The sequence below is a fragment of the Corvus kubaryi genome, unplaced genomic scaffold (assembly GCF_017639235.1).
Source record: "Corvus kubaryi isolate FWS band 111438036 unplaced genomic scaffold, C.kubaryi_AGA036_p1.0 37352, whole genome shotgun sequence".
NCBI classification, from domain to species: domain Eukaryota; kingdom Metazoa; phylum Chordata; class Aves; order Passeriformes; family Corvidae; genus Corvus; species Corvus kubaryi.
Genome location: NW_024581114.1, coordinates 2,840,672 through 2,859,715, shown reverse-complemented (window position 1 = coordinate 2,859,715; position 19,044 = coordinate 2,840,672). Strand labels below are relative to the sequence as shown.

The 19,044-nt window shown below is 45.9% G+C and overlaps 1 protein-coding gene across 6 annotated transcripts in view; it reads left to right on the top strand.

Annotated features, from left to right (window-relative positions):
- Positions 1 to 19,044, top strand: part of RERE (arginine-glutamic acid dipeptide repeats) — a 177,439-nt gene that overhangs the window by 80,328 nt on the left and 78,067 nt on the right. For 5 of the 6 annotated variants that reach the window (XM_042032151.1, XM_042032150.1, XM_042032147.1 and 2 more), the window contains exons 4-6: positions 10,513 to 10,618; positions 12,102 to 12,198; positions 15,328 to 15,432. In XM_042032151.1, coding sequence (XP_041888085.1) covers positions 10,513 to 10,618; positions 12,102 to 12,198; positions 15,328 to 15,432 — 308 coding nt within the window. Of the gene's footprint in view, positions 1 to 10,512; positions 10,619 to 12,101; positions 12,199 to 15,327; positions 15,433 to 18,831; positions 19,018 to 19,044 lie in introns of those variants that run through there. The other variant, XM_042032152.1, reaches the window with a different exon arrangement.

Genomic DNA, 19,044 nt, shown 5'->3' with positions numbered 1-19,044 from the left:
CAGCTGGGGCAGATCTGTGAGGAAATACCTGGAAATTGCATCCTGATTTCAGGGGTGGCTTCATGGCTTTGCTGTGCCCTCAGAACATGAACTGTTGGAGTTTTGAGCTGGTTTGGGCCTTTAAGCTGAAAACTTCACACTCTCAAGTGCAAAGTTCCATTAACTGTGGTGAAATATCATCATAAATCTCTGATCTGGAGACTGGAGGTGATTAAACCAAGGGGCTGTTTGTTACCAAAGACATTGGGCCAGGAAAACAAACAGCTGGGAGCACATCTGGAGCATGGCTGCTTTTGAAACAGGCACGGTAAATATTGAAATTCGAGCTAATACTGCGTAATATTACAGATTAATTTATTATGTGCTCATTGGGAAGCACTTGTAGGACAAGTGCTGCAGTTTACACCAGTTCAAGTGCTGGGAAATGGCTTTGGATTTGTCAGCGTTGCCTGTGCCAGTGCGTGAATATTTGATTTCACTTTTCCAAGGTACTGAGCACTCAGTGAGCTCCAGGCCTTTTTGGGTCAGGTTCCCAGGGAGATGGCACAGCCAGAAGTGCAGACAAGTGCACAGGCAGCTGAAATATGGGCTTCAATATTGATCTAAACAGGCTTCTCCCTTCAACTCCTGTGTCACAGAGAGGCAGAGCTCCTCATTTTATTACATAATCTGTAACACTTCCATTTTCCCGAAGGCAGACTCCTGCTCAGCAGTTTGAAGAACCAAGTTCATGGAAATGTTAAAAACAATTTCCTGAGAAGATTGTCTTTGGTGAAAGGAAGCTGATCTAAATCATGAGCTCTCTCTAAACCGGTCAAACCAAGTTTTGTGCAAATTCCCTGAATAACCTTTAGTAATTTTTCTTTTTTGTAAGGTTCCCTGCCAGTTTCTGCATTTATGGTGATGGTAGCACACAGAATCCTCCTTTTTTCAGTGAGTCTGTACAGGACTGGCTGTGATGATTTGCTTGGGGTAAAGCCTTGTGCCCAGGACAAGGGGAGAGGCACCAACCCTCATTCCCATTGCAGGAGGATTTCTGAGTCACAGCCTTTGGATCTGGCACTGATGGGTTCCATCCAGTGCCTCCAGTAATAGAGGAAATGAATTTGAGTTCTGCATGAGGTTTATGGAACTGCTGGTTGCTCTCAAAGCTTTCTGCTGCTGGACCTGGGAGTGAATTAACACCTTGACTTCTTTAATAGATGTTATTAGTGGCTTCATTTGTTAAAGTTGTAATGCTGTGGTGATTATATGGCCCAAGACAAATGATTAACTTTGGAATTGTGTGTTAGCTTGGCTGGCTGTGTTCACTGTAATTCAAACCAGAGTGTCCATGGTGTGTGCTAGAGGTTTAAAAACCACATTTCTTGATTTCAGAACTGCTTTTCTTGTGGACCATCTCAGCTGTCTGTATGTTCACACTTTCAGCACCTGAGAAAAGGGTTTTTTTGTTTGTATCTCTCTCCCAACTTTTCCTTTGAGATTTTTTTTTTTCTCTTCTAGCAGGTAAATGCATCCCTTTTAATCTCAGTGTAGTTATTTCTGATTTTAGTGTTTTCAATATCTGGCTATTTCCAGATGAATGGAGACCATCTTTCCAATCTTTGCCTTTAGATTAGATTGCAGCCTGTGGAGCTGCTTTTGGGGTATGTTTATTTAGTACTGATTTACATATAAATACAAAGAAAAAATCTAAAGCCCGGTGTTGCTAATTTAGCTATTGATATCAGGGCAGACAGCACCAATCTGTATTAGAAATTCCCTGTGTGGTGAGATACAGTCGTGTCTTCTGCAAATTGACATTTTTTAAACATTGCTGCTTTGTTTTCTTGATGAGCTGCTCTGGGTGTTGCACATTAATTACTGGCAGGGTTTTTGCTGAGGCTGTGTCATGGCCCTGTTTGTCAGGCAGTGCCTCAGCCCCCTCGTGTGAAGCCTGTGTGAAAAGCTGATTTTGCTCTGGTGTGAAGCATCAGCTCGGTCAATAACACACGTTGGGGCAATTTCTGAGAGGATGTAAACATTTCACTAACTGACCATTTTGTAAGAAAATTACATCCTCTGGGGAGCTGCACAAGGAAACATTCACTTTCCAGGCATTTATTTTCCAAACACGCTTTGTGTCCTCATAGGAACAGCATTTGCTTTTGTGGTGAAACAGCCACGTCACAGGGGCTGGCTGGTCAGTGCATTTTCTTTCCTTTTTTTTTTTTATAGTTTCAAACCCCAGCCGGTTGGCAAAGGTGCTTTAATTTTTCCTGTTATAAAATTCCCCTGCCCATGAGGCGATATTTTAACAGGTGGAGACTGTTCAAACTCCGGGCTGGGTTTGCAGAGCAAACTGTCTCCTGATTGTTTTATCCTTCAGCTCTTGGTGTGTCTTTGTTCAAAGGTAAACCCCTCAGTGAGATGGTAAAGAAAATCTGGCCTCTTGATATTTAAAAGGTGAGAAATCTATTTAAACTGTGTATGATGGCTTTGAATAGCCCCACTGCTGAGTGCTGCTTGTTTTAATAGAAGTGATAAATACTATGGCTGGTGCTGCTCTGCAATTAGATCTGAGCTATGTGCTATAAATGACATTTAATGGCAAATGTCAGGCGGGGCCCGAATGGTATCTTCATTTCAGTGTTGCACTTCTTCGGCATAATGCTAAAAAAACCTTAATGGAATTTAATTACCAGAGTATCTATTCAATGATTAGTTAAATGCATTTGTGATACCATTAGTTGGTGGTGGCTGCTGGCTCCTGGTGCCTGTGCTGAGCCCGGGCGGTGCGAGCACAGCAGGAGGTGCTCAGGAGGGTCCCTGTCAGTTTTGGGTCAGCAGCTCCCTCCCAATCTGCTTCTGTGGAAGGGCAAAATCTGCAATCAGAGCGGGGCTGGGAGAGGCAGCAAACGTGAGCAGGGATGCTCTGATCAAAAATAGTGCTTATTGCCTTCTCTCACAGTGATTTTAATTACAGCCCATTAATGACACCTCCCCCTGTGTGTGTGTGTGTCTCGTTTTGGGATATTTGTGCAATACCAGCAGAGATGTGGCACCTCCACGGCCTCACCTGGGGTTTGTGCCCAGCTGGGTGCAGTGTAATACCCTCAAGAGGCGCTGATGGAGGGGCAGCAGCTTTGTGTGCTGGCAGGACCTTCAACACGAGCAACATTCCCTGGAATTCCTCATACCATGGAGATGTGGGTGGGAAAACAAGCCCAGGGAAGGTGGATGGGCCTGGCTGGGTGTGCCCAGCTGCTGTGAGCATCCCTGCTCTGCCCCATTTTACCTGCCCAGGGTTCTCAGAGGCAGAGCCCGGAGCTGGTGGGGATCCTGGGCTGCCACAGCTGCTGGTGCTCCCAGGAAGGGACGGGCACTGGAGAACCTTTCTGTGCCACAGGGTCCTGGAGGGGGAGCAGAGGGGGGACACGCCGGCCCTGAGCCCTGGCAGCTGTAATTGTAATTAAACAGCCTTGTCCTGGTGCTGTACACGGGGCTGCCCTGGTGACTTTGTACCTCACCCACACCGAGAACCACAGCTGGGATTCAGGGAACATAAAAGGGAAACGGAGCAGAAAGAGACCACAAAGGGATTAAATGAGGTAGTAAGCAATGACCCATAACCTTCATGGAAGATCTTATCATAGTTTTATTTTAAGCCAGTCAGTTTTTAAGCATAACTGCTTTTTTTTTTAACAAGATGAAATTGTCTTTTGTCATTTAGGACCGCACTGAAATTTTAAGGGTATTTTGTACTTAAGTGTATGTCACTTAAATGAAAACAGGTGACTTGCTGGTTCTCAGCACAGTGAGCAGCTTTGTTTCTGGTAAAGCTGGAAAGTTGATGGAATAAATACTACAGTTTATTTTAAATACAGACATCTCTTACGGTCATTACCTGAAATGAATAATGTTCTTTTTCTCCTTTAAAACCCTGGATGAGGCTGTGTTCAAGGTGAGACGTATCGGTGACACTAAATAAAATTAAGGGCTGTTAGGTGACACTTGTTCCATCCTAGTCAGTTTTTGTCAAAACATGCTGGATTTGTTGAACTTTGCCTTAGAAGTGCAATGAAATTCAGTGCTGACTCCTGGTGAGGGGGATTTCACTGCTGAATTCACTGAGGCTCAGGCAGCCTTTTAGTGCTGTTTATTGCCGGGTCTCTCCCCGTTCTCAGCTGCCATAATTATTCTTTGTCTGTCTCATGTGCAGTCCCTGCCTCGTGGGCTCACCCTGGTCCCAGCAGAACGTCCCGTGCTCGCGGAGCGCCAGCGGAGCGAGCTGTGCTGGAGCAGCTCTGCTGAGCTGACTGAGGGCTGTGTTGTTGAGGCAGTCTGGCAGCTCCAATGCCAAACCACCCACACTGGGAGACAGCATATGGCAGCTCCTCGGCATTAACATGCGGATAAGTCGGGTACCACCTTCGTGTTTTTGAGAAGGCTCGAGCCTTGATAGCTGGGATTTGGGGCTGGGGCTGCCTGGCCACCTCCTCACATGCACAAACAACTTTGCAGATGATGTGCCGTGATGTAAAACTGATTTTGGCCACGTTTTGCAGTTTGTGAAGGTGTAGGCAGGCAGATGGCTGTTTTATGCTTTGGTGTGGGTATCAGTGTGTGCCCGTGGGCTGAGGTTTGCAGGTGTGTTCATGGGCTCCAGTGCCTTCCCCTGTCCATCTGTAAGAAACAAGGCCACAAATGACCTGTTTGTGATGTTTGATGCTTCAAATTTTGTAGAAACTACAGTAGAGATCTCGAGCAAACACTGTTCTGAACGGAGAGTGCCTCCGAGCAGAAGGACTGTGCATCCCGTGGGGTCTGGGGCCAGGTGTGTCCCTGCAGGTGTGCAGTGTCTGTGCACCTGTGAGAGGCAGAAATTCAGGGCAAGGTGAGTGTGAGGAGTGTTTGACATCTCAGAGTTACTCCTATGCGAGGCTGAATTAATTTCCAGCATGCTGAGGTGACTTGATGAATTCCAAAAGGAGTTATATTTGTGAATAAAAAGGACACAAGAAAAATTCTTGCTGTAAACAGTCAGAAAATGTCAGGCGCAAGCCATTGTGAAAAAATCCGATATTGTTTTGTCAATAAATTATGCCCTCCCCTGCATAGATCACAGAAATGGGCCTTTACCCTGGAAACAGCAATATTTGATACCCCAGGCAGCTTATTCCCTGCTCAGCTCACACTTGAGTGAATCCACTGATCGATTATCCGCGGCTTTCCCAAGGCTTCTCATTTCCTGCCTCCCATTACTGCGCTCAATCAGCCCTGCTTTGTGCCCTGCCTTGTGTGCCCAGATAAGCCATCAAGGCATGTTTCTATTAGAAAAGCTCTTGTAGATGGAGCAGTCATTAGATAACAGTAACAGGTTTAAAGGTTGCAGGCTTTGTGTTGGCTCAGGGTAAGAGGACAGCCCTGCCCGGGCTGCTCTGGGCAGGGGCACAGAGGATTAATCTGCATGTGGCCACATTATTGCTTTTATTTCACATTTGTATTTCTTGCTGAACACTGACAATGCTTCTCTGTTTGCAAGGAGTAATTATGTGTTGCTATGCAGGCGTCTGAATTAAATAATCAAGCTGCAAAAATAACATTCATTTGTAGTAATAACCTCTGCATTTCCAGGCTGGGTTTGCTTGGCTTGCAAACAGCTGATCAGTTTTCTTAATTAATTAGCAAACAGCCTACAAAAAGATACCCTGAGAACGTGAAATTACACGTGCTGTTGTGGAGAGGGAAGAGAAATAATCCTTGCTGTATCTCTTTAGCTCCTGATTTCCAGATTGGTTCATTTGTGTCCCCACTCTGCTTTTTTCTTGTCCCCACAACACTGATATGAGTGGTCTTTATTTTTCCTTTTCTCTCCTTTGACTATTAGTAAATGTCAGAATTGACTGAGTGTGAAAAACAGTTCTACAGCAGGAGTGAGATTTCATGGTGGAAAACCCCGTTGGACAGGGAAGATGTTCTTTTCCTTGTGCCTGTTTTGCTGTTTGTTTCTCTGGAATTGCTGCTATTCCCTGACTCCAGCGTGCCCATCTGTCATCTCCAGCATTTGGCACATTGTTTCCAAAGCTAGTTGTGATTTAACATGGACCTAAATAGGGCAAGTAGTGAAGTACAGTGATTAAATCCCTCTGGGAGAATCTGCAGGACATCTGTGGTCGTTTGCACAGTTTGGTTCATCACAGTCCTGGAGAGAGAACATGGAATTTCTGAAGATCTGGTTTGGGGTGTGCAGTAACTGTTCCGAAGCGTGTTCTAGGGAAAACAGGCACCTTGGAACTGTCACAAGTGCTGTGGAAATCAGGACATCCCTGCTTTTAGAGAGAAGGTGTAACATTATTTTTTTCCCCTGTAAGGCAGAGGCTCATTTGAAATAGAGGTTGACCAGATGCTTGTGAACTGAGATGCTTTGATCCATTTACAGATTCCATCTAATTCTTGTTCAACGTCCAAAACCGATTCATGCTGTTTAAAAGGAACAAAACCCAAAATGTCAGCAAGAACAAAACCCCCAGATGAGCACTTTGTGAGTGCTGCAGCAAAAGACAATATTTTCATTAAAGGGGAGAATGTGGTTTTGTAGCACAGGGAATCATTTTGAGCTGACAGAAGGACACTTGAAATTTAAAGCTCTTGCCATGGCTGCAATTTCTGCAAGCCTGGATTTGGCATGTGACTGACTGCAGCTTTTCAGATGTAAAGGTGTAAAAAAGGAAAAAAAAGTCACACTTTAGGAAGTAGGGGACACTTCTTTTGTGTGCACATGGTTTGAAAATAAATATTCTGCCACAGAAGTTGGCGCCTTGACACCTCTGAGTATAGTCTGCTTTAGAAATGACATACGTATTTAGAAAGTTGGCTGACAAAATAGCATGTCTAGGAATTTCTGTGCCATGAGGGATGTAAATGTGAAAAGGGAGACTCTGACAGACGTTTTGTATTTTTAGCAAGATTGAAGCTTCAGGTTAAACCCCACAAAATCATCCATGTTGGAGAGTGGGTACAGAAAGGAGTTGTCAGGCTGAAGCTTTGAAATGAATTGGACAAAAATGACCAATGGTGGTAAAAAGAGGTATTTGGGAGGGAGATCAGCTCACAACTCCCAAAGAAAACCCCAGAGAAACCCAGAACCCACAACCCAACTAACCCAACCCCAAATACATCGTCACAGACTTTTCTGTAAGGGTTCCTTGCACATCTCATTGTAAATGATATTTTTGTTGCTGCTTTGCCCTGTGTATGGAGGCACGGAGCCATTCCATAGGCAGCATTCCATGATTCAAATGGGGAGCTGTCAGCAGCGTGCAGCACGAGTCTGATAATTGTTCAAGATATTTACACTGGCCCCTTTACCTTCTCATTTCTAAATCACTTAAAATGCCTCTCTAATAGAATTTAGGCTTGAGGAGTGGAAAGCCTGGGAAGTGGATGCAGACCATGGCTTCTCCTCTGTGCTCAGCCACACATTTGGGTTGGTTGTGTTTTAGTTTTATCACCTGTTTGCTTCTAATTTTAACGTTGTGTTTTTTCTCCATAGCTTTAAAGGACACATTATTTTTGTTTTCTGAGGTGTAGTGAAAGAAAAGCCACTTCTGGGTGTTAGGAATCCCCTGTAATTTCCTTTGCTTTGCAGTCTTGCCCTGTCAGTGCCATCAGTCCCACCCTGATGGCACCCTTGGCAATTCATCACTTTCCTGGAAACTCCTTCGATCCAGCCCCGCCTCCTGAAATCCAATCTTCCCCAGTGCCTCCGGATTGTGAATCTGATTTCAGGGGAGGAATTGTTGTTGTTCTCTTTTATGTGCAGAGTGGCTGGAACAAAGCACAGTGAGGCAACAGCCGATGTGTGCTGAGGAGTTCCCATTCCCAGTGGGAATCACTGTCTCCCCATCAAAGTCAAACGCTTGAACTGGCAGAGAGCTCCAGCCTGCATGGAGAGGTTGTGCTTTCCTGAAGTGTGGGATTTCTCAGTGATGAGCTGATAAAATCCTGCACAACACAGTAAATACTTTGCCTGCCTGCATTGGGTTCACTGTGAATATTCCTGATAAGCTCTTGTGTAATCCCTGCTATTCCAGTTTTTAGTGCTTATTGGGTGTTCGCAGTGGGGCTTCCAGGAGTTGTGGCAATCAGCAGAAACTTCTCTTTGCTTTGACTGAAGGACCAAAAAGGGTGTTTTGGGAGGTGGGAGAGTGGTGGTCCCTTATGGCAGCAGGGGAGAAACCTCACTTTGAGCCACTGATTTCTTCCCTCCAGTGTCAGAATGCTTTTTAAGTGCTGCCCTTGGCCTTGTCCCCGCTGCTGAGAGCCTGTGCTGTTCTGTGACAGAAATGAGAGGGAAGTGGGCTGGTGGCATCACCACATCCCCTCAGCCTTGGCCTAAAGCTGCAGCTCCCAGCTCTGTGTGATGCCAGGGCAGTGAAACACTGGCAGTGCTGATCCCTCCCTTTCTGTGGGATCACCTCAGTGGATGCAGATGTCAAGGATCGCCTGCACACAGAATTTGGGCACTCCCAGAGCTCCTCCTGCAAACCTGTCCCCTCCTGGCAGCGTCTCTGTGAGGTTACACAGGAGGCTGCAGCCATTCCTTCACATCGCCTGCCTTTCTCCTCCCCTTTTTCCAAGGTGCCGCAAGTCCCTCTCTTTTCTCGGATCTCCCCTTGTCTGTGGGTGCTTGTTCATGCTTGGGATGATTTGGTTTGTAGGGAACCCTTTGGCAGCACCTTCCCCAGCAGAGCACAGTGTGGATTTCCAGTCCTTCTCCCCCTGGTGTCATTTGCTATTCCAAACCACCACCACCAAATTCCACGCTGTATTTTGTAGTCCTCCCTCGTGGTTCCATGCACAGATGTGCCTGTGCTTCCTTTGCAGTGCTCCTTGGAGTTGTATTTTTTGAAAGATACCTGACTCCAGAGGCACAAACCCTGAAAATCAGAGCATTGATGCTTGTTGTAAACTGTCCTTATGTATGTGAATGGTTTTCGTGCCAGAGTGAAGCTTTCTGAGCATCCCCCCAGGGTTTGTGTAACAAAAGAGTGGGGTTTTTGTCCTCTCAGCTGAGAAATACAAAGAGAATTTGCAGAGAAATGCTGGGTTGATGTTTCCCATCATTGCTGCAAGCTCCACTAATAGAATTTATGAACTCTTAGCGAGAGGGTAACAGATTATTTACTTGGACTTTTTTGTCTTCAGAATTCAGAGAGACTGTTCATAAAAGCTGTGATGCACAGAGCATTATTTCAGGAGAACAGACAAGTCTGCAACCCCAATTTTTGAACAGCAGGCAGCAGAAATCAGAGCCGCCTCTCATTCGTTGTCCTTTTGATTTTTTTTCATGCATTAGACAAGCTTGTTGGCTTTGATTGCAAATGTGTTATTTAAAAAGCCACCACAGCAGGCTCGGGTTCCTCCTGCACAGCCCAGGGATGCTCAGTGAGCGGGTTTGGGGATTGGGGATGTGGAAGTGGTGGCTCAGTCCCAGCTTTCCTGGCACAATGCTGCCACTGGCAGTGGTTTGCTGGTATTACACGGGCTCTGCTCAGGAAACGCTTTTTACTGGGAAGCTTTGGATGTTGTTTATTCAGCAGAAAAGCTGCAACACGCAGGCTGGTGCAGGGGAGAGACAATAGAACCTCCCGGCCCAGTAACCTGCGATTTAACTCGGAACTGGAAATGTTTTAGGAGCAGTCTTTGAAGGGTCTAGAGGATTGCAGTCCAGAGGAAAACAAGCCTGCGGTTGCCTCATGCCAAAAGAATGTTACTTTCCCTTCAGGCCTTTGTTTCTTCAAGTGTTTTGGAGCAGCAGGAAGAATTGCAGACCAAGGGGTTCAGAGACAAACTGAGCAGAGTCTGTAGTGACTTGATCTAAAAATTCTCTGCTTAAGTGGTGTTTGTGCTCCAGTTTCCTTCTAAGAAGGAACAAATTGGCGGCTGGAGCCTCGATGAAAAAAGAGCATTTGGGGAAGACAGTTTTGTGTAAATTTTGCTGTGAGGTTGATGAGCAGTCAGAGCCTGTAATTATTGTGATTGAAGTGCAGTATCCTATTCTTTTGTGTAATAAAGAAGGTCTATGATTATGTCTGGATCCATCTGTCCTTGGGGGAAGAAAATCTATTATCTCTTGGTTTCTGCTGTTAAGAATGGCTGCACTGAATGGTGTTACTGTGGGTATTCTTTCTTGCATGTTTGGCTATAAATACTTCTTATTTGTGGAAATTAGCAGTGTAAGACCATGCTGCATGAGGCCAAAAGTTGCAGTCCTTTTCTGATCCCTGCCTCTTTCCTTGGGTTAGTTAATGGGAGTCAGTGGATTGGGGTTTGCTGGTCACATGCACACAGAGATACAACTGCACGGTGAGCAGGAGGTTCTCCTTGCCTTTGTCTGGGCTGAAAATCAATCTGTCACCAGAAATGCCTTCCTCCCTTAGAGTCTGACCTCAGGGGTTTTTCCCAGCGAGGACTGAGTGGGCTCTGGTCTGGTTTCCCTGTCAGTAATGCTCCAGGGTTGTTTTTCAGAGCAAGAGGGACCATCTGCTGATGAACGTGAAGTGGTACTACCGCCAGTCCGAGGTGCCCGACTCCGTGTACCAGCACCTGGTGCAGGACAGGCACAACGAGAACGGTGAGTGGGCTCTGCAGAGCCAGCCCTGCTCTGCTTCTGCCCTCAATCCGAGTTTTAACAAAGCCACAACAATTCTGCACAGGGCTATGGAACCAGGACGTGGTGAGACCAATGTATTAGAAAAGGGCTGATGGTTTCTTACCTGCCTGGTGTCACTGGTGTGTGTCCTGTCCCTGTAATCAGGGGCATTCCAGGTGTGGTGGAAGTGCTGGGCTGTATTGTTAATAATAAGTTATAATAATAACGACAATATTAATAATAGTGTATTAATAATAATAATTATAATTCCCTCTTTGAGAGAGGAGAGAAAAGCAAAATAAGCCTGGGTCCTTGGTGGTCCTCTTGGACACTGTACTGATAACTAACTGAGCACCAGATTATCTGCAGAAATTGTGGATCTCTTCTGTTTTTTGTGGTTCTGCCCCAGTGCCATGAGAACTGTGTCTTTTACAGCCATGCTCCCTTACACACATGAATATTCACTGTGATTATTATTGCAGTGAGGGATGGAGCTGAAGCACTTGGAGCTGAGTTTCTCCTTTTCTCTTTGCAAAAACAAGTGTAATCTTGGGTTTAATAGAAGCAGAAGAAACTTTAGTATCATATACCAGTGCCATTTATCTCTTGCCTCCAGGGAAGACATAACATTTGCTTCTGTTCTTACCAGGAAATTTCCTTGAGGCAACTGTTAAAAATTCTGAAGATACTCCAAGGTGAACCATGATGATAAAAGTTGATGATTGAAATATGGAATGCAGCAACTTTCTGGTGCCTGACAGAACAAAGTTGAGCACACGTTCCCCTTTTTAAGGATATTTTATGTGTGTGCTTTTAGCAAAAGCTCCACAAATCTAACATTTCTCTTACTAATTTATTTGAAACTTCCAACAATGAGATTACAGGCACAGTGTCAAAAAGTATTTTTGATAGCATGGCTGTTTTTTTATGCAGTCTCATGTGAGTGGAGAAGTATCTTTGTGTCTTCCTCAAAGGTATTAGATAGAAGTCATGGAAAAAGTTGTCTTCCAGTTCTTTGTTAACACTCAGAATTTTTTGTGTTTGAACGTGAATATCAATATTTACCAGAGCACTGCGCAGTTCCTACTGTCAGGATTTTGTTGAAGGTCTGACATTAAATATGCACAACAACCAAAACCTTATCCTGGAAACCAGAACAAATTAATTTCCTTGGTTCCTTTCAGCTGGGAGTGAGTGCTCCTGGTGGTCCAGATGTGTCACCCAGTGCCCCTGAGAACTCTTTCCCTTCAGAAGCTCTGGGAGAATTGATGTGTAGGAATGGATATGATGTTCCTGCACATTAATTCTTACATCCCCTACTTTCCTGGCCACGTGAACAGCGTGTTTGTCACCTCAGAATGGGTATCTGAGGAACTCCTCGAGCTGTGACCTGCCAGGGATGCTGCACAGGGGCAGTGGTGGCCCAGCTGGTGTGTCAGGGGTTGTTTGTGTTTGCTCCCTGCAGACTCGGGGCGGGAGCTGGTGATCACAGACCCGGTGATCAAGAACCGAGAGCTCTTCATCTCTGACTACGTGGACACCTACCACGCTGCTGCCCTCAGGTCAGTCATGGGCTGGGGACAGCCTGCCTGGGACAGAGGTTCCTGGGGCTGGGGGTCATTAACACCCAGCTCAGCTTTGTCCTCCTCTCCTGCAGTGAGTGACTGTGCTCTCTGCTCTGCTTCAACAGGGAGCTGCAATTCTGCAGCCTCCGTTCAGTGGTGCTCAGCAGATGCTGGTTCCCATCGCTGCCAGTTCAGGTCTTTGCTGGTTGCTGCAGAAGCACTGCCCTTCCCTCAGTGCCTGATTTCCCCCCTGACAGTGGCATCTCCTGCAGCACTGACTCTCGGGGTGTTGCCCTGGGTAAACTGCATTAAAGGCTTTTTCTGAGTGCTTTCCATGGTCACAGCTTGGCCCAGAGGAAATCTGCCTGCCAGGAGGGAATCTGCCTCCCAGGTGTGTGCCTTGCACTCTGCCCTTCCCCGGGGCTGCTTCTCTTCCTCTCTCCGGGCTTTTGGCTGAACTGCCCAACCTTGACAGGGCTGAGGGAGACACCCTCACTTCAAATGTTTTCAGATCCCAACAGCAAGGCATTATTTTTCAGCTGATTTTCAGCATGCCAAACATGCATGGATATTGTCAAAATGCAAATTGAATAATCTCCCTGATAATAGTGCTCAGATGGTGCTTCACCAGAGCCATCTGGAGACATTTTTTTGTTCAGAGTCACTTTGCTGAAGCCACTTACTTCAAGACAAACTGGCTTCTCCTCTGGTGGGGGGGGGAAGTCTTTGATTTACATATGAGACTTTTTTAATAAGCTCAGAGCATTCCAGTGGTGTGCTAGGAGCCCATGGAATTCCACAGTGCCTCTGCTGAGTCGCCTTCCAATTTTAAATCAGCGTTCCTGCAGCCCAGCTCACAGGAGCTGGGCTGTCCTGATGGAACCAGGCTGGAAATGTGCTCAGACACAGAGAAACTCAACTGTGTGTCTGGAATTTTCCCTGGGAGTGTTTTAGCTTCCCTTTTACATCCTTCCAGCTCTTTTTTTCCCCTTTAAAGAAAGATAGAAATGGGAAGATAAAAATGGAATATACGTGTGTGCCAAACAAACTTGAAAAATACCCTCTGAGTGTACAAGATGAGCATAAGGATAATTGCACATGGTGTTCTTGCAGAGAACATGGAGGAGGCAGAATGTGTCGTGATGCATGAAAGGTTAACACGAAATTCTAATTTATTATAATATGAGATTATTTCTCTGCCCTCTGCAAACAAATGGCTCTGGACACACAATGAATTGATGACAAACTGGGTAATAAAACCAGTGATTGTAACTACCAATCTTCTGCTCTAACCAGTGGAAAAATTTAACTAGAGGGTAGTTGTAGATCTCTGTGGAAGTGTGTAATAAAAGTTACGTGCTTTTTACCTCTCTGGTAAATCTTCCTGGTGAAATGCAGAACTCCTGGTCTGAAATGCTGTGAACAGGATGTGCTGCTGCCATCGATAGAGATAATGCAGCTTATCTGGAAAATACTTACTAGCTGGCAGGTGAATTATTGAAAGGAAGCTAAAACCCTTTCCCCAGAATACTTTAAAATGTGAATTTAATGTGAAATATCAAAACAAATCCCCCTGCTCATTTTGTGTCTTTCTAAATGACTAAACTTGGAAACCAGCGTCAGCCTCCAGTGAGAAAATCACTGTTAGTGAGTGATTTTCGCAGACCTGCTGCTGGTCCTTTGCAACCTGCCAGGCCCTGGGCAGTGTCCAGGGCTGCTTTTGGTCTGCCAGGAGGGGCATGGGCGGGGCACTGGGCAGTCCCAGGGGCAGCTCTGCAGCCTCCACTCCCAGGAGCAATTTTGCCTCCAAACAGCCCTGACTTTATTCATCCCTCATCCTCCTGGGGCATTCCTGTGCCCTGCAGCGGCTGTTTATTCAGAGCTCCAGGTCCAGGGCAGAGCTCTGAGAGGCTGCTGGCTGCTGAAGCCTTTCTGAAGTGCTTTACCCTGAAAAGATGAGGAAGGGGAACGAGCTGAGCGTTTTGGCCTCCCCAGTGCTCTTGTTCAGGGATGCCAGCTCTGCATCTCTGTGCCCACGCTGCTCAGCAGGATCACTGCAGGAAAACAATGATTCCTCTGGGTGTGCTGGTGGCTACAGCACTTTTTATTCCTTTTTAACCAGAACTGGCAAACCTTTACCATGTTCAATAAGCCCCTTAGCAGCCCATTTATAACGGTGAGCACTGTTCAGGAGATACCAGTGAGGAGAGATGAGATCTGTGTTAGAGCCTGACAGTCTGAGGAAAAGAAATATCTTGTGTTTGTGTTTATTGCACTGACTCAGGTTTAGATAAAAAGGCCCAGGCCTGTCTGCCTGGCCCATTTCTCTGCCTGCTTCTGATGTGATTTACCCCGGGGCAGCAAACTGGGCTGTGTGACTGGCAGAGCATGAGCAGCAACAAACCATCCAGGAAATAGGAAGCAACTTCTTATAGTCGGTCTTAATGCTCATCTTAAGGATAATGACTTCATCAGCAAGCTGTATCAAAAAAATTATTAGCAATCTGGGCTAGAACAAGCTAATAAATCCTCAAGAATCCATTTTTCCTCTTTTTTTTTTTTAATAAGTCTTTGTATGTTTTACTCTCTCAGGAATGAAAATAGAAGGAAGAAACTTCTGCTTGCTTGGAATTTGGATTGCAGACTTGCTAAAAAGCACCACAGCTCTGCTTTTTATTTGGAGTTTTTGTTAAACTGAAGTTTTATTCAGCCTCTTAAATAGAAAGAAAGCTGACTTCAACAATGTGGACAGTAGAATTTTGGAAAATGTAACTGTAACAGAACTGTAGAAACTTTGCAAATTAGACATTGTCAGGATTGCATTTCTAGCTATTGTTTGTTGGGCTGATTAAATTTGGGCTCCTCGGGACTGTGCTGGCTGGAGGAGAATTAATGAATGTTTGTGGAGCACCATCTGAGCTGCTGTAACTGCATTTCCTTCCCTTCCCACCGTGGGAAGAACCCACGTGGATTTTTCTTACAACAGCCTTGTATTTATGATGTTTTGGACATTTATGAGAGCAAGGATGCCTGTGGCTTCTACCCAGATTGCAGTGGCACTTAATTAAAGTAGCTGTTATTCAAGCTAGAATTCTAATGCTGTTTTCTCCTCTTTCTTTCTTTCAGAGGGAAGTGCAACATCTCCCATTTCTCTGACATATTTGCTGCTAGAGAGTTCAAGGCACGAGTGGATTCATTTTTCTACATCCTGGGCTATAATCCAGAGACAAGGTATGTGAAAATGGCTTTTAAACTCCACTGCTGACCTGAGCTGGTGTTCACTCAAAAGCTGGACTTGATGATCTTGGAGGTCTTTTTCAACCTTAATTCTAGGAAAATTACTCAAGGGAAGAAAGGTCAAAATCCAGCTGGTAGGAAGGTGGGGTGGAAGGGATGCAAGGGAGAAGCTGCACCTTTCTGAGCGTGTGTTTATATAAGAGAAAAATCAGAGTACAAAACAAAATTGTACAGTGAGTCCTGACATCCGGATGCATCTCTGGTAAATAATGTGCTGCTTCTAAACAGCTTCTTGGAAATGTGGAAGCTTTTTACATGTTGCAGATTTTATCAGGAATTCTTGGCTGTCTTGTTGGTTGAATGTACACCCGTGAAAATACTTCTAAAAATCATTTGCATCTTCTAGTCAGCAAAGTTGCAATTTAGACACTTCTAAGAAATTAAATTGAAAGTTTTGTAAGTGTGGAAATTCCTGCTTTCGTATGAAAATTGTCATTCCAGAGTCCCATAGCAGGAATTCCTGGTTTATGCTTTGCTGGCCTAGAACAAATGAGAGGTACAGAAAGAACTTTTTTGGGAATCAGTTCGTATTTGAGGAAGGTGTGTCCAGCACGCTCTTCAATCTGCCTGGGGTTTGTTCAGCCAGCCTTGGACAGCTGTGTTTGGAAAGCACAGCTCAGGCCAGGCTGTAGCTTTGTTACTTTCTGGGTCCAAACACAACACTTTCTCCATGTATGGGATTTTCTGAACACAGAAAATGCCTCACAAGTGCCAGCCTTGAGGAGTTTGTGGTTCGGGGGGATATTCCCATGAGCACTCCAGTGAAAGGTGAATAAATTGGCCCAGGTCTGTGCCCACTGGAAGGTGATTGTTCCTTTCAGTGCAGAACACAATCAGCTGTGGACCTTGATTTCCAGAGCTATTGTGGAGAAAAGTCTCATTTGAAGCAGGGATTAGATAAGCATATAAATAATAAATATTTGAATTGTTACATGGTAGATTTACTGTTTCTAATGCAGATCTGAATCTTTGTGCTTCAGGGCATTGCCAGCCACTAACTGCTTGCAGTTAGGAAGGAACTCCCTGTGTGGGTATTTATTATGTAATTGCCTATTTATGAGGCTTCCTGTACCTTATTCTGAAGTGTCTTAATCTGTCTTTGTGGCTGAGAGGGGACTGGACTGGTGAAACTCCCTCACTCGGGCACTTCCCCTTCACTGTGAGTCTCTGGGAGCCAATCTTGCTGTGCTGAGCCCTGGGAATATCCCGAAGTTGAACATATAACAATATGTTAGAATGCTTTTGGAACATTACTGGTGTATTTTCTTTTGAGCAGTCCACCAAGGCAAGGCATTTATGAGGTTTTTATGGTGCCCCTCTCTGATACTCAGCACCCTCTGTGACCCCTGTGTTTGTCACTGTACTTCAATGCATTTTGGGTTTGAGTATTTGTATTGGTGGCAAATGGATGATTTCTCCTGTGAAATGCCATTTTTGTTGCTGTCAGTGGGGTTTTAAACCCACTTTCTGTGTAGAAGTAGCTGTTAATTCTTCCAGCTATTAGAGAATGACTGAGCCTGAAGAGATCGATGAAATGACAAAGCAGAGCACTCACTGATCAGCTAATTACTCAGACTGGCCAGCTCTAGGTTTTCCTTCATTTGGTTGCAGCCAGGCTTTTTTCCTAATTCCAGCTCTTCAAGCCTGTATTTTGTCTTGGAATGGGGAAGGTTCAGAGAGAGGAGCTAAGTGAAGGCTGACACTGACACCTCTGAGTATACATAGATTAAAAAGCTGCTGAATTTTTGCTTGGAACTAAGAAATAACCAGGTATTATTCTAAAGAGTTTCATGGCCATGGATCAAAATCCTTCCTCCCAAACATTGTTTAGTGTTGTAGAAAAAAATAATGCCAAACATTCAAGGCTTGGATGAATTTCGGAGTGGAGGTTTTGGGAAGCGTTTGTGTTTGAGTTGCACAACATTTGCTTTTCCTTTATTTTTAATCTTCTGGAGTGTTCTTGCTGGGGGATGTTGTGAGCTATGTGATTTTTGGGGTGTCCTGTATCTTAGGGAATGGCTTTAGATCGTTTCAGCAGAGCCACAGGAGCTGAAACACTCAGTTAACTGAACAATTAAATTATTACGGTAGTTCATTGAAGGAGCCAGGCTCTTGGTGAAGGTTCCCAAGCAGGGGGTGGGAGGTAACAGAGAATAATCAACAAGGAAATTGTGTATCCACCTATGCTACAATGAAAATTTCTCACTGGAGTATTGTAGGACAAGATCAAGGTTTGTTTTGTGGCCTGATCTGCTTTGCTTACTCTGTCTTCCAGACTTGAAAATTTGGGAAACTTTTTCTCCTTCTTTAGCCTCATGGTAGATTGAGGCATCTCAGAAAAAAGAGGGAAATAGAGGGAAATCCTCTGGAAAATGTAGAGGGATGTATCCTAATTAAAGCCTTGCGTGCTGCAGGGGAAGGGATGTTCCCTTCATGTAAATGGTACCTAAGAGCATGTTTGAGAATTAAGTAATAAAAATAGGGAGGTCAGGGATGAAGGCTGGTGCGGGAAGCTCAGGCAGTGAGTCAGGCCTGGCTCCTCGGGGGTTCACGTTGTGTTCACACGTGCTGGTTGTGAGAATTAATATTCCCTAAATGCTCTGGACGCTGCAGCACTGACAGGAGAACGCGAGTGTTCCGTGACTAAGCTTCATGCTCCGCTTTCCAGCACACGAACTGTGCATTCAAACGTGGAGCTTTAGCACCTGAAGCCCTCAGAGCCTTGGAATGAAGGCGATTTTCAGCAGCGGGAGTAGCAAAGCTTTGGGGCTGGTGCTTGGATCGCACCTGGAGCAGCGCAGGGGCCGGGCTGGGCTCGGCGCGTTGGCCGTGCGGGATCCCCCAGCCAAGGCCCCTCATCCCTCATCCCTCATCCCTCCCTCATCCCTCCGTGCCTCCATCCCCTCCCGCGGCCGGGGAGGGCTCGGCTGCTCCCGGCTGCATTTGCGGAGCCCGGGCCGGGGCTGATTGCTGTTATTTACAGAGCAGGGATTGCCTGGGGAGCCCGGCTGCATCTCCGGAATCCCGGCTGGGGTTGATGGCGTGGGGGGAGCCCGGCTGTACTGGCGGATCCCCGGTCGGGGTTGATCGCTGTATTTATTCGCGGATCCCCGGCTGTATTTATTCGCGGATCCCTGGCTGTATTTATTCGCGGATCCCCGCTGTATTTATCCGCGGATCCCCGCTGTATTTACTCGCGGAGCGGTGCTGGCGCGGGCAGCCCGCGGAGCCGTTCCGGAGGCAGGGCTGAGGGAGGCAGGGCTGAGGGAGGGAGGGAGGGTCACAGCACATGCTCAGTGCCGCCGGTCCGAGGGCGAAGTTTCTGCGTTCTGCGTGCGGGCTTAGGTCACAGCACAAGCTCAGTGCAGGCTCGGCGAGGTCTCCCAGCCCGCATGTGCCTCCATTTTGAGTTGGTAGAGTGGAAAAGGCAGAGTTTGAGCTGGTAATAGAGGGCTCAGCAATCCATCCCAACCCACAAGCGCCTGTCATAGTCATGGATGATCCATTCAGCCCCTGCAGGTAGGCTACATCACTCCGGCCTCCCCG